A 23832-nucleotide genomic window follows, 5' to 3' on the forward strand; every position below is an offset into this window, starting at 1 on the left:
CCCTCAGCTCCTCCCACTGTCCTGGTAACATGGGCCCCCCCCAATCAGCACCCACCCCCCCCAAGAGAACAGGCACAGCCAGGCTGGGGCATTCACAGATTTTAATTTAGTTGTTTTCCTGGAGGGAGGGGGAAAAAAACAAATAAAAAGAAAAAAAAAAATAAAAACAAAACAAAAAAAGGCATCATATCCCCCCCCCACTTTTCAAGTTTGGGGGTGCAGAGAGACCCCCCCAGCCTTCCCCCCCTCCCAGCCCCTGTAGTGTTTGGGGTGCAGGGGCCCGCTGCTCCCCGGAGATGGATGGGAGAGACCCCCCCCAAAAAAACCCAGGACCTCCCCCTGCCCTACACAACCTCTGGGGAAGGCACCTGGGGGGGGGGGGGGCACCCCCAAAGTGTGTGTGGGGGGCTGGGTACCCCCTCCCTGGAGTGCTGCAGGAAAAGGGGACCCTGGTTGCTCTCTACATATATATAATATACACCTATAGAACAGGCTGTGGGGCGGAGTCTGACCCCCCCCCAGCACCCCAAGGCCTGAGGGGGGTGGGCAAAGGGGACATGAAAAGAAAAGGGGGGGGGCAGAGACCAAGGCCAGCCTCGGGCTCACCCCGCTGCACCCACCGCCCGGGGGGGCCGTGCCCCCCATCCTCGGGGGCTGCCCAGGGAGAGAGACACTCCCCCCCCCCCCCTTAAAAATCAGGCCGGGGAGCAGGGGGGCTGTTCCACCACGGCATCAAGGTCAGTTTGGATGGGCTAAGGCAACCCCGGCAGGCGCTCGCGGCCACGGACAGACGGACAGAGCGGGGGGGCCGCGATGAGCCCCCCCCCAGCATCCACCTGACTTTTTTGTGTGTCCCCCCCCCAGCTCAAAAAATGTCCGGACACAAGCTCCAGTCCTGCTTGTCCTTGCTCTCCCAGTACCCCCCCTTGTAGACGTGCGCCAGCTCCTGCGTCACCGGGTCCTTCCTGCGCTCGAACCACAGCGGCTTGTAGGGGTCGTAGGGTGTCCCTGTGGGGCACAAATTGGGGTGAGCGCTGGGGGGGGGCACACAGGGAGCTTGGGGAGGGGGGGAACCCCTTTTTTACCGTCCTCGGTGGCGCGGGCGGCTTCGGCCTCGCGCTTCTTGCGGGAGAGCCGCTGTTTCTCCTCCAGCCGCTGTTTCTCGGCGTTGGCCTCGTCCCAGCGGCCGTTCTCCATCAGGCGCTGGTCGGGGCGGTGGCGGCTGTCGGTGGGGGCCGTCCCGCTCTCGGGGGCGTTCAGCGTCAGCGCCAGCTCCGAAAAATAGTACATGTTCTCCGCGTACTTCCTATGGGGCAGGGACAATGACAAAACTCAGCCTCGGTGACAAGTCTCACTCCCAAACAAATCTCAGCACGTCCAGCAACAGTATTTACACCCAAACCATCCAAAACAGCCCCCCGCTGCAGCTTTGGGGACACTTTGTGTTGTGTCCCCAGCACTCACGGGAGGGGGTTTCTCTTCCACAGCAGCACCCGGGTGTCCTCGGCGTCGTGGGGTCTCTGCCGTCCCTCCAGTGCGCTGTCCCCAGCGCCCGTCGGTACCTTGTAACACTCCATCTTCTCATCCCACGTACCCATGAGGACAAAATGTACCTTCCCCGTGGGGTCTGTCACCTCCCCGGTGACCTGCGGAGACAGGGGACAGCCTGAATGGGGACACGCAGGAGCCAGCAGCACCCCGGCACGTCCCACGTTGTCCCCCCGTCCCTACCTTCCTCGCCACGTCCCGCGAGAAGTAGCTGTAAGGGACAAACTTGAGGTTGCACTTGTCACCCGTCTTGTGGTTGATGATCTCGATTTCCCCCGACTGTGGAAGAGGAGACGCTCAGTGAGGGGAAACTGAGGCACAGAACCGGCACAAAGGGGTCCCCAGGAAGCCTCATCGCCGCGTTTTTACCCCACCTGGTCTATCCAGAGCTTCCCCACGATGATGTTGTGCACGGTGGTGGTGACTTTTTTCCACGTGTAGTGGTTGCCCGAAGAGTGGAAGACGCAGTGGATGGTACCTGGAGAGGGATGTTGCGTTGGGGACAGTCCCTTCAGTCCCCAAACCCCGACGTTTCCCCCCCGAGCGTCTCCCCGCTCACCCAGAGGCATGATGGAGAGATATTTGCCCCGAAATTTGCTGGTGATTTTAATTTCCTGACGAAGCGTCCAACCGTTTTTGGAATCGGCGTGATGAGCGGCGGCCGGAGGGTGGTGGCTCACCTGGGTGGGACAAGGGGACAAAAATCAGCGCTGGCCACCCCCATGGCAGCGGAGGGGGTGGGAGAAGCACGTTTGGGGGTACCTGCTCGCACAGGGAGCGATAACCGTTCTCCTCCAGCCGATCCAGCTCAAAAGTCTCCCCCAGAAGGGGGTTGAAGGGTTTGCTGATGCGAAAAACCGTGGTGGAATAGGAGGAAACGGTGAAAGCCGCCACATAACACAGCTGCTCCAGAGAGCTCTCGCATTTGGCCGCTCGGTCCAGCAGCTCGTGGTACTCCAGGTCCTCGGTCAGACGCTGCAGCATGGACAGGGGCTCGTTGAAGTTCACCTGGAGGGGACAAAGAGGTTAGTGGGGGGTCTCTGTGTGCCCCGTGCCCCACCAAGAGCCCCCACTCCACTCACCGGCATCGGGATTTTGGACAACTCCTTCCCAATGCAGTTTTTCATGATGCTCCAGAGGTTGAGGCTGTAGTTGGGTTTGTAGGGGATGCGGGTCCTCTTCTCCTTCTTAGTGTCTTCTACCTGGTGCTTGTACTGGGGAGGGGGTGGAACAACGGCTGTTGTGACCCCCCCACGGGAACTGGGGCACCCCCCGTTCCTCTGCAACCAGCTCTGCTCACAGAACCCCCGGTCCCACCTGCTCGTCCAGGCTGATGTCGCTGCTGGTGCCGCTGATGTTGCTGCCGGTGCGTCTGGGGGGGTGAGAGGGGCAGAATCAGTCCCAGGGTGGGGTACAGAATCAGCCCTTGGGGTGCAGCCCCACAAACCACCACTTACTTGTGGCCCATGCTCTCCGGCATGGGGATGATCTCTGGGGCGTCGAAGAACTCATTGTCATCGTCCTCGTCGCTCAGGTCTCCTTTTGCGGCGCAGCACGGATCTGGGGAGGAGGGGACAGGGCCAGGTGAGCTCAAAACTCCCCCCAGAGGGTCCCCTGTCACCTCCTGCCAGCCGAGGGGACACTGAGAAGGGACATAGAATGTTTAAGGAGGAGCGAGAGCAAAGTAAATGAGGTTTTGCGGCTGTCGGCGCCATAAGCCACACAGGAGGGACCAGACAGCCCTGTTGCTTGGGGACAGCGATGTGACAGCAGGTAAGCTGCGCTCAGGAGCAGGATGGGGAGCAGCTGGTACCTTTGGCAGAGCCGGCGGTGCCGGGCGCGGTGGCGGGCAGGACGGTGGCGCCACGGAAAGCCCTCTCCAGGTGGTTGTGCTGCTTGGCAAGTTGCTCCAGCGTCTCCTCCAGCCAGATCCGCTGATCCCGCTCGTGCTGGAGCGATTTTTGCCACTTCTTGCTGTGCGTCTGGGCCAGCAGCAAAAAATCCCGACAAGCCTGCGGGGAAACGGAGCCACGTCACCGTCTGGTCCACGTTTTGGGGGCGAAATCCACCCCCCAGGGCCCCCGTGGGGTGCGGGACTCACGTTGATCATGGCGTTGGAGGTGATGCGGAAGAGGGTGGCTCGTTCGTTGACCTGTTTGATCTTCTCGGTGCTCTCGGCCGGGAGGCGCAGGGTCTCCAGCTCGCTGAGCGAGCGCTGCAGGGCCGTGCCGTGCTTGGCGATCAGGTCGTTGCAGGTGCTCAGATCCTCCACTTTGCTGGACAGGGTGCGTAACGTGTTCTGCAGCTCCGTCTTGTCCGTCTGTGACACCGACTCGTCGCCGGAGTCATCTGCCAGCGGGAAGGGGTGTTAGCGAGGCTGCATGGGGTATATTGGGAACAATTTCTTCCCCAAAGGGCTGTGGGGCATTGGAACAGGCTGCCCAGGGCAGTGCTGGAGTCACCATCCCTGGAGGGCTGGACAGACGGACATGAGGTTCTCAGGACACGGGGCAGTGCCAGGGGTGGGGAACAGTTGGACTCGATGGTCTCGAGGGTCTTTTCCAACCAAAACACTTCTATAATTCTACGATCCTCTTTTCCCAACAAAGGGGGAAGAAGGAGAAGCTGCACACTGGGAAGCAGAAGCCCCCAAATTCCCCAGCGAGGGCTGGGAGCCACACGCGGGTGCTCCCGGTGACTGTCACAGCGTCCTGAACGGCGATGCCAGAGCAGGGAGTGCCAGCTGGGAGCAGATGGTCGATGTCCTGGCACAGGAGTGATTGCGCCAGCGAGCAAACATACGCCAGGGCTGCTGCGGCCAGAGCTGGGCAGCGGGAAAGGCGGCTCTGCACCGGCGGGCAGGACTGCCCTGACAAACCATGCGGGAGGGGCAACGGGGGACAACAGGTTTGGAGGAGGCTCGGGAACAGAGAGGGGACATGGGGACATGTCTGGAAGCACAAAACAGCCCCTGTGTTCAAGGAGAGGGAACCACAGGGATGTCTCTCTCTACAACTATCTGAAAGGAGTTTGGAGCCGGGGGGGGTCGGGCTCTGCTCCCCAGGAACAAGAGATGAGAGGAAACAGCCTCAAGTCGCACCAGGGGAGGTTGAGGTTGGATCTGGGGAACAATTTCTTCCCCAAAGGGCTGTGGGGCATTGGAACAGGCTGCCCAGGGCAGTGCTGGAGTCACCAGCCCTGGAGGGCTGGACAGACGGACATGAGGTTCTCAGGACACGGGGCAGTGCCGGGGGTGGGGGAACGGGTGGACTCTGATCTCGAGGGGCTTTTCCACCCAAAATGACTCTGCCGCAGGGTCTGACACACTGCCTGGCTTCGGGGGCCCAGGGGACACCCGTGGCGGTGGCTGTACCTGACTCCTCCAGCATCTTGACGGCTTTGGCCTTGGCCAGCTCCAGGGCGGTGACCCAGCGCTGCCGCTCCACCTCCGAGCTGGCCTTCAGGTGGTAGGTCTGGGCCCCCCCGTTGGAGATGATGAAGTTGCAGGAGTCCTCCACCGTGATGTTGGCCGTGGCCAGGTTGATGGTGCCGCGGCAGGTGTGCCGCATCTCCGCCTTGGAGCTGCGCACAACGGGGGGACGGTGAGGGAGGAAAGGGGGGAACCAAACCCTTGGGGGGGCCCTGGCGCTCCCCATCCCATCCTGGGGCTATTAATAGAGCAGCGGCGGGTGTGCCAAGGCGTGGGGTTTCACGGCCGGAATGTGGCCAAGGTTCCAGCGCCGCTTTGGGGGCAGAACACGGAGAGGGGGCACAACCCTCACCCCCTGCGCTCCCCCCAGCGCCTCCGTCCCCCGGCCCGAGGGTGAAGTCCCGGGCGCTGCGGGGCCGTGCCAGCCCGGCACACCCTTCCACGTCACCGGGGCTGCTGGGACCGATGCGAAAGAGCTGCCCGGGACCCCCCAGCCCGGCCCGGTGTCTCCCCCGCCCCGCGGGTCTGTAACCGGAGCCGGCAGCTGCTTAGGGCTCCGGTTCCCTCATAAATAACGGAGGAGCCCAGAGAGACCGGGCTCAGGTGTCCCCTCGGGGACCGAGCGGTGACACGGGGCGGGGGGGCCGGTAGCGCTGCTGCCCCCCCAGCCCGGTTCCCACCCCCGGTGTCCCGACGGGCAGGGGACGCGGGGAACAGCCCCGGGACCGGCCGCCCGCTCCGCCCGGGCACGGAGGGGACCGGCCCTGCCCGCCCAGCCGGCACCGGGGGACCCCGAGCCCGGCCCGGCGGACACAACGGCCGGGCCCAAGGTCACGGGGGAGCGCCGACGGGGCGGCGGGGCTGGGTCCCGGTGTCGGGGCGGGCTCCCCCGGTACCGTACCGGTAGTAGCTGAGGAGGCCGTTGCTGAGCACGAACCAGCGGCGCTGGTAGCCCTTGATGTAGTTGGTCCATTTGAAGAGCCAGCCCTCGCGCGCCGAACCGGACCCGGTACCGCCCGCCCCGGAACCGCCGCCGCCCCCCGCCGCTGCCACCGCCCCCGGGCCCGCCCCGCCGCCCGCCGCCGGGGAGGGCAGAGCGGGGGCCGCCCCCGGGGCCGCGGGCAGCGCCATGGGCCCGGGCAGCGCCGTGGCCGCCGCCGCCACCGCCGGGCCGGGGCCCGCGGCCGCCGCGCGCAGCTCCGCCATCACCGCCGCCGCCACCGCCCCGCCGGCGTCACCGCCCCGCCCCCTCGGCCGCGCCCCATTGGCGGAGGCGGCCGCCGCTCGCCACGCCCCGGCGGGAGGATTGGTGGCGTCGCCGGCGCGGGGCGGTACTTGAGTTTCTATTGGATGCTGTCACGCCTGCGCTGAAGGCGACGCGGCTGCGCCCCGCCCCCGCATTCTCACTGGTCATTTGGCTTGTCTGTCTCCTCGGTGCGCCAATGAGCTGAGGAGCGCGGCGCCGCGCGTCACTGACGCGAGGACGCCGCTCGGCTGGGCTGGGCGGCTCGACGGAGCGGTGACTCATCCCACGTCCTATTGGCCGCGGGGGCGGATCCGTGCGCCGCCATTGGCAGAGACAACGATCTGTCACCTGGAGGGGGGCGGTGACCTCTGCCCTTTCGCCGTGGCTATGGGGGACTCCCGGGGGGTGACTGTCCCGTGTCCCCCCGGAAAGGAGAGGAGGATTCCCGGCAGTATTACACAATTCATCTTTATTTACAATCCCCTATAAAAATGTAAATTTTTTAGAAACTTTTTTCTTTTTTAATTCTCATTTTGCCAGAACCAAAAACTGGAAGGAGGTGGGTGGGGGGGTGGGGTGGGGAAGGAACTTTTCACTTGATCAGTGTGGGGGGGCGCTGGTTAATGCCAGGGAGGGAGTTACCGGTTGTAAAACCCCTAAATGTGCAAATCTCTTGGTTTTTCTTCTTCTTAAAAGCAAAAAAAAAAAAAAATTAATTAAAATTCCCCCCCCCCAGCACATTCCCATAGAGCAGAAACAGCAGAATCCACCGGCTGAGCCCCCCCCGGCGCTGCTGGGCCTGACCCCGCGGGGGGGGCAGCAATTTTTGGGGAAGACAGAGGCAAATGTGCAAAAAAAGGTGTGTGCGGGTGGGGGGAACCTCAGTGCTCGGGGGGGGGGTGGGGAGGAGGTGGGGTTGGGGGGGGGGGGCTTGTCCCAGACCCCCCCAACACCTTCCTCAGTGATGGGGGGGAAGCAGCAGCGTTTGGGGGGGATGCAGCACTTTGGGAGGGGTAGGGAGCAGCCAAACACCCCCAAACCAGATCACTGAGGGGGGGGACGCACCGTCCCGCCACGCTGGGTGTTGGGGGGAGGGGAGAAGCGTCTGTTCCCCCCCCCAATCCATCTTCTGGAACATTCCGGAGCGGCAGCGATGTCCTACCGGATCCCGTGCACCAAGCTGGGACCAGGAAAAAATTAAGGGAGGGGGTGTCAGTGGCCCCCCCCCCCCCCTTGTTTCACCCCTTTATTTTTGGAAGGGCCGGGGGGAACTTACTGCAATTTTGTCTCCAGCAGGTTCAGCTTCTGGGGGTCGACGTAGCGGGAGAAGAGGGCGAGCAGATTGGAGGGGGGGGCCACGGGTTTGGCCAGAGCCCCCGCCGGGATCCGCAGCAGCTCCCGAGTGGCCATGAGCATCAGCTCCGTCCTGGGGGGGGTGACACGCTAATTAACCTTTTTTCTTGGTTAATTCAGCCCCCCCGCGGAGTGAGGACTCACCACTGGTTGTCCCGCAGCAGCTCCGCGTTGGTGTCCGAGCTCTGCAGTTCCTCCCCCCGGCTCAAGGTCAAGTACAGGAGGGACAGACCAAACTGGGGGGGGACACACATAGGGGGGGTTAAAATGTCCCCACGGGACTGTCACAAGTCACAACTGTCACCCCAAGGTGACAGTGAGCTTTTCTCCCGCCCCTCCAAACGTTTTTTTGGGGGAGCAAAATGGGGGGGGGGGGACACACACACGCAGCTTGGGGGGGTCAGCACCTTATTTTGGAGCACGGCAGTGAGGTGGGGGTTGGGGGGGGTCGTTGTCCCCCCCTTCTGAGGTAGGTTGGTTAACTGCTGCACCAGGCTGGTGACCGTCCCCAAGGGCAGGTGATACAGAACATGTGAGAAGGGTCTCAGCAGGCAGGGCAGCACCTGGGGGGGGACAGGAGATGTGACACAAAGGGGACAAGCTTCCCCAAACCTCCCCGGACACCCACAAAACACCACAGAAGCTTCCAGCCCCCCCCACGCTGGGGTGCGACTTTTCCCCTCCTCCCCACAGCGGCTTTGAATTCACCCAAGTTTCTTTATTCCTCCTTAAATCCTCATTTTTCCTCAAAATAAGCTGGGATTTATACTGCAGACACCTGCATTTTCGTTATATATATTAAAAAAAGGGTCTCTGGAGTCAAAAAAATGCTCACAAAAGAGCTGGGCTCATTCAAAACCATGTATTCTCTATCAAAAATCCTCTGTGGTGACAGCGTGACAGTGACCAAAGACGGGCCCTGCCAGCAGCCCAGGAGAGGCAGAAATAACCATTTTTAACACAAAACGCTGTTTTTCCCTGCTAAGAAGAGAAAATGTGGGTCCAAACCTTCCAGAGTTGGGGATCTCACCTCGTCCTGAGCGTCTTTTTTGATGAGGAAGGGCAGGTTTCGGGCGGTGGCCATGAGGACGTCGGCCGCTTGTTCGGGTGACAAGAAGGGGACGATGCGGGCGACGAGGCGTTTGCCTTTGCGGATGCACATGATCTGCATGAAGTGATCGTCGCTGGGCCTGGACAGGGGTAAAAAACGGTGCTGAGGCTTAAGCCAGGCACAAAACATCCCTCCTGCCCCCAAAAATACCCCTGGGGAGAGAATAATAACACAAGAGTGACACCCCCAGCCTGATATTCTGCCCAGCTGCGGGTCAGGGCAAGGGTGACAGGCTTGAAACCAGGTACCTAGAGATGGGACAGGCTTAACCAGGCACCTGGAGATGGGACTGGCCTAAAATCAGGCAGCTGGGGATGTGCCAAGCTTAAAACCAGGTGCCCAGAGATAGGAGACACTTAACACCAGGCACGCAGGAATGGGACAGGCTTAAAACCAGGTACCTGGAGATAGAAAAGACTTAAAACCAGGCACCTGCAGAGGCAACAAAGTTAAAACCAGGCACTTGGGAGATGTGACAGGCTTAACACCAGGAATGTGGTGATGGGATAGGCTTAAAACCAGGCACCTGGAGATGACCCAGGCTTAAAACCAGGCACTCCAAGATGGAACAGGCTTAAAACCAGGCACCCAGAGATGGGCCAGGCTTAAAAGTTGGCACCTGTGGGTATGCCAGGCTCAAAACCAGGCACCCAGAGACAGGAGACACTCAAAACCAGGCATGCAGGGATGAGCCAGGCTTAAAACCAGGCACTCCAAGATGGAACAAGCTTAAAACCAGGCACCCAGAGATGGGCCAGGCTTAAAATCAGGCACCTGGGGATATGCCAGGGTTAAAGGCAGGCACCCAGAGCTGCAGGGTTTGAAGTTGTTATAGTATCATAACCACAGCAGGTAATCGCATGGGGAAAATGGCCAGAAAAAAGGAAAGAAAGGGCTATTTCAGCTCCCAACTAAGCCCTGGAAGAGCCAAGTCTAACCCTTCCTCGGAAAACAGCGCCTGGAAAAGCCAGTTTTAGCAGGTGCGAGTGCACACGGACCCTCGGAGCTGCGCTCACCTCTCCTGCCCGGGCGTTTTCCCCCTCAGGTTATCGTACATGTCGCAGATTTTCTGCTTCCTCTCGCCCATCAGCGCCGGCCGGTCGCCTTCCAGGCTCAGGAGGTAGCGGCGCTCGTAGTCCTCCACGTCCAGGAGGAGACTGTACGTCTGCAGAAGGACAAACGTCACCGTGGGGATCCCTAATCCTGCTCGGGGACATCCCCAGACCCGCCTTGTCCCCTTTGCCACTCCAGGACACCCCCGTCCCATAAACACGACCCTTTGTCCCCAATTTGACGTCCAGAGGAGTTAATCACCACATCGTGGTGTCCATGGCCAATCCTTCCCCCCAGCCCACCAGCTTTGCAGAATAAGTGGAATCAAACAACCTTTTAAATTAAATTCTATTATTTTAGCTGGAATTTTTTGTTTGAATAACCTATTTTTAGCAAAAGGAGCCAAACTCAGCGAGCGGGAATTCCAGGCTGTATATATCATGAACTTATCATGACCTGAGTGCTGCCTGAAGGATGGAGAAAGAGAATCCAACAAAAATAAACCAAAAAACCCCAGACCAGAATTAGCACCAGACCAAAAGGTGCATGGGCAGCACGTGAAAGAGGTCGCGCAGAGATTTTGCGGGTTTAAAAGCCCGAATCTCTTTTGTTCTGGGTCAACAGGCACCCAGTCCCGACTGTTTCTTTGCTGTAACTTTCAATGTATTTATTTTTATTTTGGTTTTTTGATTAAATTATTTTTTTAAGGTGTCTGAGACTGTGCTACAGGTCAAGAATGTTTCCTTAACAGCAGAATTTTGAGGTTCGCCACTATCTCCCCACCTCAAACTCACCTTCTCGATGGTGACGAGGGTTTGCCGTCTCTTATCCCGAACCTGCTTCTCCTTCGTCTCCTACCGAGGAGGAAGAAGATGTCAGAGATGCAGGGGGGGCATCCCATGGAGTCAGGACGGGGGGGACAGAGCCCCAAAACTCACATCATCCTCCCCACGGGACGTCACCACCGCATCGATCATCTTCCGAGGGTTGTTGACGCTGGAGACCGTGAGTTTCCCGAGCGAACCCTCGAACTGCACTGCAGGAAGGGGCGGAGGGGGAAAGGAGAAGCAAAAAGGGTCAGTTGGAGTCCAACATCCCCTTTATTTCACCCCCGGGGGCTGCGGGGAGCGAGGAGCCGTTACCTGGCTTGTAGGTGTGCTCCAGCTTGGCCACCTGGGGGGTGATGAGTTTCGTCCGTTCCTTTTTGGGGCCATCGCCCTGAACTTCCTCGGCCGCAGCCAACTTCTCCAGCTTCTGGAAATAATTCTGAGAGGGGGAGAGGGTGAGACCCTCCAAAAAACACTTGAGGGAGGACGGATGTGACATGTCCCCCACCCCAGCCTGTGCTCCAGCCCTCGCCCAGTGCTTACTGGTCTTCCCAGTGTCACCAGCAGCGTTTTAAACCCTTACTGGTCTTCCCATGGTCACCAGCAGCATTTTAAACCCTTACTGGTCTTCCCATGGTCACCAGCAGCATTTTAAACCCTTACTGGTCTTCCCATGGTCACCAGCAGCGTTTTAAACCCTTACTGGTCTTCCCATGGTCACCAGCAGCGTTTTAAACCCTTACTGGTCTTCCCATGGTCACCAGCACCATCTTAAACCCTTACTGGTTTTCCAAGCACCATCGGCACCACGTTAAACCACTGTTCTTCCCCACAGTACACAACAGCATCCTCCTCTCATCATCCCTCATGACTAGTGCTCAACGTTCCTCCTCAGCCCCCTCTTTCTCAACAAAATGACGGATCTGCTCTCCCTGCAAGCTCCCTGGCTCCCAGTCCCTCCCAGCGCACACCAGTTAGCCCGCCTTGCCCTGCCAGCACCGTGTGGCTGGGGCCTTCCCCACCGCTGCTCACGTGCTTTCCCCGGCCAACATTCGGACTCTTGTGCAACCCAAAGCTTTGCTGGCTCACAGCCTGGCTGCAGCTGCACCAGTTCCTCTTGTCTACTGGGAACCAGTTCCTCTCCTCTACTGGGGACCAGTTCACCCCCCTGCCAGGCCCTCGTCCTCCTCCTCCTCTTCCTCCTCCTCCTCACGTAGCTGTTCCCGATGCTTTTACACTCAGTGGCTTCCCCATCGCCCATTCTTGGTGGTCTTATCCAACTGCTGTCACACACAGCCACCAAATCTGTCCTGCCAGTGTCCCCCCCAGCACCTCCAGTGACCCCTGGAGATCTCACCCGAGAAAAGGAAGACAGTTCTTCCCCTGCTGCTGCTCCATTTCCTTTTTCCTTTTGTTTCCTTTCCCTTTTCCCTTTCCATTTTCCTCTCCTTTCCCTTTTCCCTTCCCTTTTCCTTTCCAGGACACTCACTCCACACCATCCTTATTCCTCACGATTTAATCTCAAAATGCTTCCTCTGCCACATCACCCTCAACTCCATCACCCCTCCCTACCCAGCACGCCTCGGCACAGTGGCCACATCAGGAAGACACTGGGACAGGCAGGGGAGTGGGTTCAGGCCCCCAAATACCTGGTAATAATAATCATCCAGGTAGGGATCAGTGCTCTGCAGCTGCATCATCTGGATTTTGGCCACCCAGTCCTTCTCCCGCTGCAGCATGAGGTTGGCGTAGGGGTCTTTCCGCGCCTGCTCCTGGTGACCGCTCCGGTGACCCCCTCGGTCCCCCACCGAGCCGTTGAGGCCGCGGTGTTGGCTGGCAGGAGGCAAGAAGGGCACCCGTGAGCACACCGGAGCTACAGGAAGGGACAGAGAGCGGTGGCACAGGCTGGTGTCCCCCTCCCAGCAGCCAAGGGGATGTGCCACCCCCCTCCCCTGTCACCGACACTCACTTTCGGTTCTGCTGCTGCCGCTGGTGCAGGAGCCGGCGGTGCTGGGGGTGCAGGTGGGTCGTGTCCGGCCGAAACATTTGGGGCTGTGGCCTGGGGAAGAGGCGCGAAGGTTCAAAAGTGGCGGCAGAGAGCGGGGAAGGGGATTTTGGGGGTAAAAACACCCACCTCAGGCTCTGCAGGTGGGATCCGGGGCCCGGCGGGGGCTGCGAGGGAGGCGGAGCAGGGGGAGCCCCAAAAAAGGCACGAAAGCCGCTGGCCGGAGACATCATCTGCCCGACTCTGCCCTGGAGTAACTTGGGGTTGACGGAGGGGAGGGGGTTCCCAACCAGACCGGAGACCCGGGCAAACTGGCTGGGGGACATTCGGCCGGCCTGGGGGGGCACAGAGGGCACCCCGAGTCAGCTGGGGCAAGATTTAAGGGGGTCTCTGCCCATGGGGGGGCCGGGAGGGAGCGAAGGAGGGTTTGTACCTGGGCTCCTCCAAGCAGCTGTGCTCGCTGCAGGTGGGTGAGGACAGGAGAGACGCTGTGGGGGAATGGGTGGCCCAGGATGGAGGAATTCTGAGGAAAAACAACAAAAAAGAGGGACCCGGGTCACCACCGATGATGGGGGCAGTTCTGGGGAGGCTGGAGACCCCAAATTCAGCCCCCACAAGGAGGACTGTGGGGTCAGTGGGTACCGGTACGTTGCAGAGCTGGTTTGGGGACATCCTGTCGCCGTAGGGAGGGGGATAACGCTGCTGCACGGCCGCTCGGATGTGGACGGGCTTTGGGCACAGGATCTGGGGGGAGGGAAGTGGCACAGACCCCCCGTTAGTCCCCCAGGGACAAACCTGCAGCCGCTGGTCCATGAGTGGGGCTGGGAGTAAGGTACCTGCTGGTTGAAGTTGGGGGCAGCAGCTTGTTTGGGTGGGGTGCCGATGGGGACAGCCCGGACAGGGGGGCTCCCGATGACAGGGGACGAGGACCGGCGGGGTAACGCTCGCTCCGAGGGGTCCCGCTCCTCTTCTCGAGGCTGGGGGGGTCTCTGGGGCAGAGCATAGTCCAGCACGGACACCGATGGCATCTCCTGTGACCGAGAGGTGAGAGAAAGGTCACCTCAGGATAATGGGGACACTGGGGACACTCCCAGGAGGTGACAGCCACACCCTTCCTCCTGCCAGGTCTCCTCTGCACCCCTGGGAGCCGCACACGATGGTGGGGGTTCCTGGGGGCCCCCAGAGCACACATCACTGCCAGGACACCCGTTTGGGGTGACAGCGCGGGGTGGGAGCTGTGTCACCACCACGCAGCCCCACGCACGCTCGGTTCCCGGCCCTCGTCAGCCCTGCGGAGCCGGCAGAGAGTTGGCCGCACACTGCGCTCCGCTTGCACTTAAAACCCTGACTCTTAATTAAACCGCAACAAAAAAAATCCTCTGCCTGGAGGCGCTGACATTCCCACACCCTGACAGGAGCGCCGACGTCTCTCAGACAACGCCAGGGACCGCGGATCTGCGAGAACCCCCCGCCCGGCTCTCCGGACCCTGAGTGGGGACAGGAGGTGACACCTAGAGGGTCTACGAAGGAGCCAAACAGTGGCCACCCAGACCCAGCCCAACCAGCAGAACCCCCTCTAGTCCCAGGCTGATCTGGGGGTGCTCCCCAGCACCAATAAACCCACAGAAGTCCAGCGCATCATCCCTCAGGGCCCAATTTGCTGCCATAGGGGTTTAGGGAGGACATTAGGGAAGCCACCCACACCCCAGCACCCTACCTGAGTGAGGAGCGGCCCCCGGATCCGCCGCAGGACGGCTGAGCTGTCCCAGATGCTGGAGTTCAGCCCTCCAGGCTGCTGGAAAACCAGTCGGGGGGTCAGCACGGAGCTACCAGGTCCTGTTGTGTGCCCACCCAGCCCCAGTCCCACCTGTGCAGGGACCCTGGTCTGCACGGCCTGCATGATAGCAGGGTCCTCCAGCTCGCTGTCGATGACCAGCCTGGTCAGCCGCTCTGCCAGCACATCCTCGGGATCCCCCAGCAGATCCGCCTCCTCATTACCAGCTCCATCCTGCTCCCTGGTCACCGCTGGTTTCTCCTCCAGCTCCGCCAGCCGCTCGTGTGCCTCCTGCCAGTCGTCATCTGCGAGGGACCGGCGGTGGGGGAGACGGTTCAAGAGGGTGGGAGAGGAACAGCGAGGCGGGGGGAGGCTACAGGAGGGGTTTCACTCACCAACAGCCCCGGCTCCAAACGTGTCATCGTTAAACTGATCAATATCTTCATCTTCCTCCCCCAGGGCCTGGAAAGCGTCTTCGTCCTCGTCCAGCGGACAGTCCTCCAGGGACTGGGGGGAAAGGGAGAGACAGGAATGGCGGCGGGGGTCAGATCGGGCATTACAGCTTCACAGTGACGCCCCCCGTCTTCCACAGGCCCCGGTTCCTCCTCAGGCCTGCGGGGGGGGCGGCGGGCCGGGGTGGGGAGGGGGCGCGACGGGCCGGTTCCCGGCCCGTCGCGCCCCCTCCCCACCCCGGCCCGCCGCCCCCCCCGCCTCCCCGACTCCACCTGACCCCCCTCCCCACTGACCTGGTACCGGAACATGACGGAGGAGGCGGCGGCGCCCCCCGCCCGCAGGCTCCGTCCGGGCCGCTCCGGTCCCCGGCCCCGCCGCGCATGCGCCGCCGCTGGCGCAGACGCATGACGTCACCCCCGCCCCCTCCGGCGGGAAGGCGCGTGCGCGGCAGCGAGGCGCGAATTTGGGGGGGGCGTGACCAAAGCTTTAGCCACGCCTCCTTGTGGAATTAAAGGCGCCTCACCGCCCCAATCCCGGCTGGTCTTAAAGGGGCAGCGTGACCTTTACTCCCCGCGGGTGTTGACACGGCGGTCGCAGCGCTGTCCCTATCCCGGCGGTGTCCCCAGCCACATTGCGGATCTGGAGCTGTGTCCCCAGCTCTGTGACTCTGACGGGTCCCCTATGCACAGCCATGTCCCCCCAGCTGTCACCCCCTGCATAGCCATGTCCCCCCAGCTGTGTCCCCATGACCCCTATTCACAGCCATGTCCCCCCAGCTGTCACCCCATGCATAGCCATGTCCCCCCAGCTGTGTCCCCATGACAGGTCCCCTATTCACAGCCATGTCCCCCCAGCTGTCACCCTATCCATAGCTATGTCATCCCTGCTGTGTCCCTGCTGTGTCCCCAGCTGTGCCCCCCCCAGCTGTGAGCCCTGTCCCCAGCCGTGACCCCCAGCTGTGACCCATATCCATGTCCCCCCAGCCATGTCCCCTACACCCCATGTCCCCCAGGCATGTCCGCAGTCATTCCTCCTAGCTGTGTCCCCCAGCTGTGACCTTTACCCCCCGCCGTGTCCCCCAGCCTCAGTCATGCCCCCTAATTGTGTCGCCTGTCCGCAGCCATGTCCCCCAGCTGTCCCCTATCTCCAGCTGTGACCCACCAGCTGTGACTGCTATCCATGGCTGTGTCCTCAGCCGTGTCCCCCATCCCCAGCTGTGTCCCCCCAGCTGTGATTCTTATCCATAATTGTGTCCCCCAGCCATGTCCTCTGTCCCCAGCCGTGTCCCCCATCCTCAGCCATGTCTCCCATCCCCAGCCATGTCCCACGTCCCCAACCGTGTCTCCCAATGCAGCCACCCACAGCAGGGAAGGACACGTCGGCGCGTGACACTCATGGGGACAAACTTCCCCATTGCTTCCGAGCTGGGGCCACCCCACATCCGTCCTCACCTCACTGTCACCTCCTGGGGTGACAGGGGGCACCCACAGCCGTTGCCGGTGTCCCCAAGTGTCCCAGGTGAAGGGTGGCTCCAGCTCGTCCCTCCCCTCGGCGCCTTCCTTGTGCCCGTCACGGGGGATTAGCGCAGGGACAGCCCCGGGCTCGGGAACAGGGACAAGGGACAGGGCCACCCGCCACCTCGCCTGGATGTAGGGAGGACCGAGGGCGACACCCCCCATCCCTGCGGTGGGCGAGGACGGGGACACCCCCCGTGCCCCGCCAGCCCTTGGGGACACCATGAAGGACCGGCTGGAGCAGCTCAAGGCGGTGAGTGACCCCCAGGGGGTGTGAGGAGACAGGGGACACCTCGGGAGGTGGTGGCGGTCCCCAATGGAGCTGGGTGTCACTGGGGTGAGGGTCCCTGAGACCCCATCCCATGGTGAATACGGGTGTCGTGGGAATGGGGGTCCCCAGATCCCAGGTCTGTGGTGGATGGGGACATCACAGGGATGGATGTCACCAAACCCTCTCCCCGCGGTGGATGGGGGTGTCAAAAGGATGGGGATTCCTGAAACCCAGGTGGATGGGGACATCGCGGAGGTGGATGTCATGGGGACAGGAGGTCCTGGGACCCACCCCACGGTGGATGGGGGTGTCGTGGGGGCAAGGGAGCCCTGACACCCCCCCGCCAAGCTGGATGGGGACACCAAGGGACTGGGGATCCTGAGTACCCCCGCAAGCTGGATGGGGACATCACAGGGCTGGGGGGTCCCTTAGAGCCCCCCTGAGTTGGATGGGGACACTGTGGGGACAGGGGGCCCTGGGACCCACAGCACAGTGGACGGGGGTGTCACAGGGATGGGGGTCACAGGGACACACCAGCACCCCCCGGGCTGTGTGGGGTGGGAGAATCTGTCCCTCGGGGGGGGTGGGAGCAATGTGGGGTCCCCAGGGGGCCAGCACCCCATCCTGCACCCCACACCCCCTCACCCCCCCCCCACCATTGCCGCTTCCTCCTCCCTCTGCCTGCCCTGCCATGGGGCCCCGCTGTCCCCCTGGCTCTCGGGGGGGTCCCCACCTCGTGGGGGAGTGTCCCCAGCCGGTGGGGGGGTCCTAGCAGCCCCCCACCCTGCACCCCAGCCGCGGTGTGGGGCGGGTGGCCGCGGCGGGAGGCTTGGCGGGGATTTAGCGCGGATTACGGAGCCACCAGATAAAACCCTTGGGGGGGAGAGAAGGGATTAATTTTATTTTTACTCCAGTAACAAGATGGGGGGGGCTGGGGCTTGTCCCCCTCCCCAGGGACACCGCAGTTGGTCATTGGGGGTGCTGAGGGGGGCTGGGGTGGCGATGGAGCTGGAGGTGACACCCCAGGAAGGGATGGAGTGGGGAGCCCGTGGAGGGGGGCAGGCGTGACACCGGGGTGATGGACCCCCCCAAACCCCAGTGCTGCTCAGACCTGCACAGTACGAAGGCTGGGGACACAAAACCGCGTCCCTGTCCCTGTCCCCTCCCTCCAGCCAAGCCCAGCAATCCCTTAATTCCCCGGCCAGATGTGCGATGTGCTCGTCCCCCCCTCCAGCTGCAGATGTCCCCCCCCATGCCACCGCGTCCCCACAGCTCCTCCCACCGCGTCCCCCCCTGACCCTGCAGAGCTGGTGGCCCTGCTGACCCCATGCGGTTGATGTCACTTGGGGTGGTCCCTGGGGATCCCCCTGAGTGCTGTGTTGTCCCCCCCCGCAGAAGCAGGAGGCGGATGATGACAGCGAGGAGCTGGAGATTGCCATCGACAACACAGCGTTTATGGACGAATTCTTCTCGGAGGTGACAGTGCGGGGACACACACGGGGTTGGGGGGTCCGGGCGTCCCTTCTCTGTCCCCCCTCACCCTCATCCCCCATCTGGCTTCTCCAGATCGAGGAGACGCGGCAAAACATCGACAAGATCTCTGAGAATGTGGAGGAGGCCAAGAAGCTCTACAGCATCATCCTCTCAGCACCCATCCCCGAGCAGAGTGAGTGCGGTGGCTGCGTCCCCCCTGTCCCTGTGTCCCCTTCCTGGGGGTGTTTCCAGGATGTCCCCAGCTCATGTGTTGTCACCCCGCAGAGACCAAAGACGACCTGGAGCAGCTGACGACAGAAATCAAGAAAATGGCCAATAGTGTCCGCAACAAGTTAAAGAGTGAGTGGCCGTGACCCCACCGCTGTGTCACCCAGCCCCGCGGGTCCCCCCTGTCCCCATGGGAAGGGCGGGGTGTGCTGGGGACACGGGGACCATGGGGTCTGAGGGGCTGTGGTCCGGCTCTCACCAGGCATGGAGAGGAATATCGAGCAGGATGAGGCACGATCCTCTGCCGACCTCCGGATACGCAAGTCCCAGGTGAGTCCTGTCCCCAGGACCTGCCACCGGGATGTCCCCTCCCAGCACCCCCACGTCCTGAGCGCCCTGTCCCTGTGGGATGGAGATGTCCTGGTTGTCCCCAGGTCTCCCATCTCTGTCCCGATCAACACTACAGCTGGGTGCTCCCCGGCTTTGTGTCCTTCTGTCCCATCCCCAACATGCTGTCCTGTCCCCCATGGGCTGGGACATGCCATCTCCTGGGTCCTCTGAGTCTCATGTCCCTGTCCCCAGTCCCAGCACCTTGTCCTGCCCTGTCTCCTGGGGCTGGTGACGTGCCATGCCCAGGGTGTCACTGGTCTGACTCCTTGTCCCCATCCCCAGCACGTCACCTTGTCCCCTGGGCTGGGGCTGTGCCGTGCTGAGGGTCAGTGCCCAGTGCCCAGTGCCCAGTGTCACACCCCTGTCCTTGCTTCTGTCCCCCAGGGCTGGGCCGTGCTGTGCCCAGGGTGTCACCATGCCCCGGGTGTCCCAGCTCACACCCCTGTTCTTGCTCTTGTCCCCTGGGAAAACGGCCCATGGGGACATGCCATGCCTGGGGTCTTCCATGTCCCCATCCCTGTCATCAGCACTGGGTCCTGTCCCCTGGGGTTGGGACATGCCATGTCTGGAGTGTCCCATGTCCCTGTATCCATCTCCAGCACTTGGTCCTGTCCCTAGGGGGTGCGCCATGCCTGGGGTGTCCCCAGCCCCATGTCCTTGTCCCTGTCTCCCATCCTTGGTCCTGTCCCCCAGGGGTGGGCCATGCCTGGGGTGTCCCCAACCCCATGTCCTTGTCCCCAGCACTCGGTCCTGTCCCGCAAGTTCGTTGACGTCATGACCAAGTACAACGAGGCGCAGGTCGACTTTCGGGAGCGCAGCAAGGGCCGGATCCAGCGCCAGCTCGAGATCAGTGCGTGTGCCCCGCCCCCTCAGACCCCGCCCCTTGGGAAGAACTGGGCGTGGCCTGCCCCATAGACCCCGCCCATTTAGTGAAGTGGGTGGGGCCAGCCCCTACAGCCCCGTTCCTTTGGCAAAGTGGGTGGAGCCTGATCAGACAGACCACACCCCTTTTGTACAAGTGGGCGGGGCTTGGGACGAAAACCCCCGCCCCTTTGGCAAAGTGGGTGGAACCAGCCCCTACAGTTCCCTTCTTTTTTGGTAAAATGGGTGGAGCTGGGCACTGAAGACTCCCCCTTTGGCAAAGTGGGCGGAGACAGGTCATACAGGCCCCACCCCTTCAGTGGAGTGGGCGGGGCTTGTTCCTGTAACTGGCCCCACCTGCAGCTGGCAAGAACACAACAGATGAGGAGCTGGAGGAGATGCTGGAGAGTGGAAACCCCTCCATCTTCACCTCGGGGGTGAGCACCAGGGGGGACCGGGAGGGGACATGGGGACAAGGACCCCCCCCTCTGATGGCCCCCACCCCGCTGTGTTGCAGATCATGGACTCGCAGATCTCGAAGCAGGCGCTGAGCGAGATCGAGGGGCGGCACAAGGACATCGTCCGGCTGGAGAGCAGCATCAAGGAGCTGCACGACATGTTCGTGGACATCGCCATGCTGGTGGAGAACCAGGTGTGGGGACAGACGGGGACCTGGACATGGGGATAACCAGGGACATGTGCACGGGGACAAAGAGGGACCAGAGCTTGAGGATGAATGGGGACAACCAAGGACCTGGGCATGGGGACAAACAGGGACCAAAGCTTGAGGATGTGTGAGGACAAACCTGTACAATGGCTGCATGGGGACAACCAAGGACCTGGGTGTGGGGACAAACAGGGACCAGAGCTTGAGGATGAATGGGGGCAAACAGGGACCTGGGAACAGAAATGAATGGGGACAAACAGCAACCTGAGCATGGGGACAAGCTGGGACATGTACAAGGGGACAAGCAGGGGACCTGGGCATGAAGCCACACAGGAACTGGCAGGCAGGGCAGCACAGGGACCCATGGGGACACAGGGTGGCACGGGCTGCATGGGACCACTCAGGGTGCTACAGGGACATGTGCAAGGACACCCAGGCATGGAGCCACACAGGGCTGGGTGGTGACAGGTCCCCATGGGGCCACCCAGCACCTGAGCCTGTGGGGGTCTACAGGGAGGGACACAGAGAGGCACCCCACACTGTGGTGGCTCCGGCCACTCTCTCCGTCCCTCTCTGTCCCTCTCTGTCCTCGTGTGCCCCCGCACCCCATAGGGATCCATGATTGATCGCATTGAGAACAACATGGACCAGTCCGTCGGCTTCGTGGAACGGGCTGTGGCCGACACCAAAAAGGCTGTGAAGTACCAAAGTGAGGCCAGGAGGGTGAGATGGACTGACATGTCCCCAGTGTCCCCTCTGTAGCCCCCAGCATCCCAAAGGTACCCCAACATCCCCTTCACATCTCCCAGTGCCCTCAGTATCTTCCTGTATCTTCCAGTGGCTCTGAGACCCTCTTGTGTCCCCAAGCCCCTTCTTGTGACCCTCAGACACCCCTTGTGTACCTTCATAGCTGCCAGCATCCCAAAGCCACCCACAGTGTCCCCTTCTTGTCCCTAAACATTCTGTCACATCTCCCAGTGCTCCCAGTACCCCCCCATATCCTCCAGTGGCCCTGAGACCCCCTCATGTCCCCAGCTACCCCTTGTGTCCCTCAGCCCCTCCTCATGTCCCCCAGTGTCCCATCCACAGCGCCCAAGATCCCAAAGCCACCCCCAGTGTCCCCCTCTTGTCCCGCAGCATGCTGTCACATCTCCTAGTGACCCCAGTATCTTCCCACATCCTCCAGTGGCCCTGAGACCCCCTTTGTGTCCCCCAGCCACCTCCCATATCCCACAGATGTCCCAAATGGTTCCTACCTGCTCCCAGTGTCCCCCAGCCACCCCTTGTGTCCCCAACCTGCCCCTCGTGTCCCCTGGCTGTCCCCAACAGCTCCCACCTGCACTGGCTGTCCCCCTGCTCCCACCAGCCAGCCACCCCAGCTGGTCCCTTGCTCCTCTCTTGTCACCTCCATGGGGCTATCAACTCTGTCCCTCCCTGTCCCCCCCGCACCAGCCCCAGCCCTGAGACCCCTCCTGCCCTCAGGTGTGATGAGCTGGTGGGGGCTCAGCCCCCGGGTCTGCAGTGTCTCTGGCTCTTCTGGGCTCCTCTGTGCCCACCTCTGTCCCCTGTCCCCCTGCTACACCGGGCAGGTGTCACCAACCCCCCGTGTCCCCTCTCGTCCCCTCCAGAAGACGCTGGTTTTGGTGGCGGTAGCGCTGCTCGCGCTGGGGACAGTTGCGCTCATCATCGGCCTTTCCCTGGGGCTAAAAAAGAAATAACCCCACCCGTGGCGGGGGCTGTGGCCTGTAAGTGTCGGGGGGGCAGGGGAACCCCCCTGTGGGGACATGGGGACCTTGGGGACATTGGACAGGAACAGTGGCCTTGGGTCTGCAGGCTCTGTGATGCTCAGGGATCTGCAGTGCTCGGGCGGGGTCTGGATTTCAGCTGCGTGTCTCTCCCACCTCCCCCACAGCCCCTTGTCCCCCTCCCCGGTGTCCCCTCTGCCTGGGGGGTGACATCTTCCCTTCTCCCTCCTCCAGACACTGTCCCAGCAGCGACATCACCTTGTGGGACCCCCCCCAGCACCGCGGCTCAGTCCCCTCCTCTCCCTGCGTCCTCCCCGCACCGACTGTCCTCCTGTCACCGGACGCTGTCCCCCCGCCGACTGTCCCCTGCTGTCCCACCGGTCCCCAGGCTTTGTCCCTTGTGTCCCCTGTGGGAAGGCAACAGGACTCTATTTATTTTTCTTGTCCTCCCCATCTTTTGGAGGGGGCCACCGTGGCACAGTGACACTGCAGGGATGTGGCAGCTGGTGCCACATTCCCTGTGAGAGGGGACAAGGTGACCTGGTCACCTGCGTGGATGTCCCATAGGGATGAGGGATGGGAAAACAGTCAGGACAGGGGGTTTGGTGGCACCAGCAGCTGCTGGTGGCTCTGGCCACACTTTGCTGTCTCCACAAACAGAGCCACCAGGTATCTTGTCCCCTTGTGGCTGTGATGTCTGAGGCTGGCATGTCCCCAGGCGGGGAGGACGCAGCCATTGTGTTTATTTGGTTATTTAATCCCCGTTACAATAAAATCCCAGCTGCCACCCACCCTGCGCCTCTCCGCTCCATGCACAAGGTGAAATTGGGGACAAATGGGGACAAGTGGGGTGCTGGTACCCTCAGACACCTGACATGGCGGGGCCGAGGACAGCTCAGCTTGTGACGGTAGTGACATCGCAGCCGTGCCGGCGGCTTTGGCCAAGGTTTTCAGGGCCTGTAGTGACACCATCCCTCAGGGTGGAGAGGTGACAGTGGACAAACCACCTTTCCCTGCGATTTTGGGTAAGTGACTGTGACGGGGACACGTCCCCTTGGCCACGGGGACACTGGCAGAGCCACATCCCAATGCTGCACAGGGCCAGCTCACACCTGCCCCACCAGCCCCTGTCCCTTGTCCACCCTTCCCAGCCCCTGTCCCTTGTCCCCAGCCCCTGTCCCTTGTCCCCAGCCCCTGTCCCTCTCCCCAGCCCCTGTCCCTCTCCCCAGCCCCTGCCCCTCATCCTCAGCCCCTATTGCCTCTGCCTGGCCCCTGTCCCTTGTCCCCTTTCCCCAGTCCATCCTTTGTCCCTTTTCCCCACTCCCCAGCCCCTGTCCCTTGTCCCCGCTCCCCTGCCTCACGTCCCCTCTCTCCCCTCGCAGAAGAAGATCATGATCATGATCTGCTGCATCATCCTCGCTGTCATCCTGGCTTCCAGCATCGGGAGCATCTTCGCCTGAGTCCTCCCCCCGCTGCCCTCCAGGTGACAGGGGACATGGCAGGAGGGTGACATTGGGGTCCCCGGTGACACCCCTCACCCGGGGGGTGGGTTTGGGCCATGCTGGGTGGGATTCACCCCCCTTGGACTTGCCAAAAGGCACCGGTGTAGAAGGGGCGTCCCCAGGGGACACACTGGGGAGGGACTGGGATAGCCACGTCCCCTTCCTCATCCTCATCTTTGTCCCTGTCACAGGTGGCCTTTCCCCCTCCTGCCCGGACGATCTTGAGGGTCTCTTCCAACCAAAATGATTCTATGGTTCGGTGATTCTACGATTTCTCTGCCTCGCCACCCACGCCGGAGCCTTCCTCCCGAATAAAGAGATCCCCCACATTCTGCTTTGGGGAGCTGTGTCATGTACGGGGGGGTCTGTCACCTCTGGGAT

The 23832-nt window shown here is 61.9% G+C and overlaps 3 protein-coding genes across 8 annotated transcripts; 1 reads left to right on the forward strand and 2 right to left on the reverse strand.

Annotated features, from left to right (window-relative positions):
• Window positions 1-83: 83 nt before the first annotated feature.
• Window positions 84-6207, reverse strand: OSBP (oxysterol binding protein). Its single transcript, XM_065065619.1, has 14 exons — window positions 5880-6207; window positions 4922-5130; window positions 3650-3897; window positions 3362-3560; window positions 3006-3108; window positions 2866-2920; window positions 2631-2762; window positions 2311-2556; window positions 2108-2228; window positions 1923-2026; window positions 1732-1827; window positions 1465-1646; window positions 1086-1306; window positions 84-1008 (listed from the first exon to the last, which is right to left on the reverse strand). Exons 1-14 carry the CDS (start codon window positions 6182-6184, stop codon window positions 866-868), a joined length of 2364 nt encoding a protein of 787 aa, XP_064921691.1. The 5' UTR covers window positions 6185-6207; the 3' UTR covers window positions 84-865.
• A 468-nt stretch (window positions 6208-6675) lies between these two features.
• On the reverse strand, window positions 6676-15239 carry PATL1 (PAT1 homolog 1, processing body mRNA decay factor). 2 transcript variants are annotated; one of them, XM_065065621.1, is made up of 19 exons: window positions 15094-15239; window positions 14743-14854; window positions 14441-14652; window positions 14291-14365; window positions 13410-13604; window positions 13216-13317; window positions 13007-13096; window positions 12703-12908; window positions 12538-12627; window positions 12218-12401; window positions 10884-11007; window positions 10680-10777; window positions 10536-10595; window positions 9705-9853; window positions 8608-8767; window positions 7985-8140; window positions 7722-7813; window positions 7501-7650; window positions 6676-7404 (listed from the first exon to the last, which is right to left on the reverse strand). In XM_065065621.1, the coding sequence occupies exons 1-19, from the start codon at window positions 15106-15108 to the stop codon at window positions 7383-7385; spliced, it is 2292 nt and encodes a 763-aa protein (XP_064921693.1). In that variant the 5' UTR covers window positions 15109-15239; the 3' UTR covers window positions 6676-7382. The 2 variants fall into 2 exon arrangements, with proteins under 2 accessions (XP_064921693.1, XP_064921692.1); XM_065065620.1 differs by having other exon boundaries at window positions 14291-14368.
• A 959-nt stretch (window positions 15240-16198) lies between these two features.
• On the forward strand, window positions 16199-23780 carry STX3 (syntaxin 3). Of its 5 annotated transcripts, XR_010473188.1 has the most exons (13): window positions 16203-16567; window positions 17981-18061; window positions 18152-18251; window positions 18344-18418; window positions 18549-18616; window positions 19418-19526; window positions 19901-19974; window positions 20055-20189; window positions 20817-20927; window positions 21833-21949; window positions 22184-22974; window positions 23332-23432; window positions 23643-23780. XR_010473188.1 is itself a non-coding variant. In XM_005511023.3 (11 exons), the coding sequence occupies exons 1-10, from the start codon at window positions 16538-16540 to the stop codon at window positions 23407-23409; spliced, it is 861 nt and encodes a 286-aa protein (XP_005511080.1). In that variant the 5' UTR covers window positions 16204-16537; the 3' UTR covers window positions 23410-23432; window positions 23643-23780. The 5 variants fall into 5 exon arrangements, 3 of the variants coding, with proteins under 3 accessions (XP_005511078.2, XP_021154892.1, XP_005511080.1); XR_002424417.2 differs by lacking the exon at window positions 21833-21949 and having other exon boundaries at window positions 16199-16567; XM_005511023.3 differs by lacking the exons at window positions 21833-21949; window positions 22184-22974 and having other exon boundaries at window positions 16204-16567.
• The last annotated feature ends 52 nt before the right edge of the window (window positions 23781-23832 follow it).

This window comes from Columba livia, chromosome 5, assembly GCF_036013475.1.
Source record: "Columba livia isolate bColLiv1 breed racing homer chromosome 5, bColLiv1.pat.W.v2, whole genome shotgun sequence".
In the NCBI taxonomy this organism is placed as follows: Eukaryota; Metazoa; Chordata; class Aves; order Columbiformes; family Columbidae; genus Columba; species Columba livia.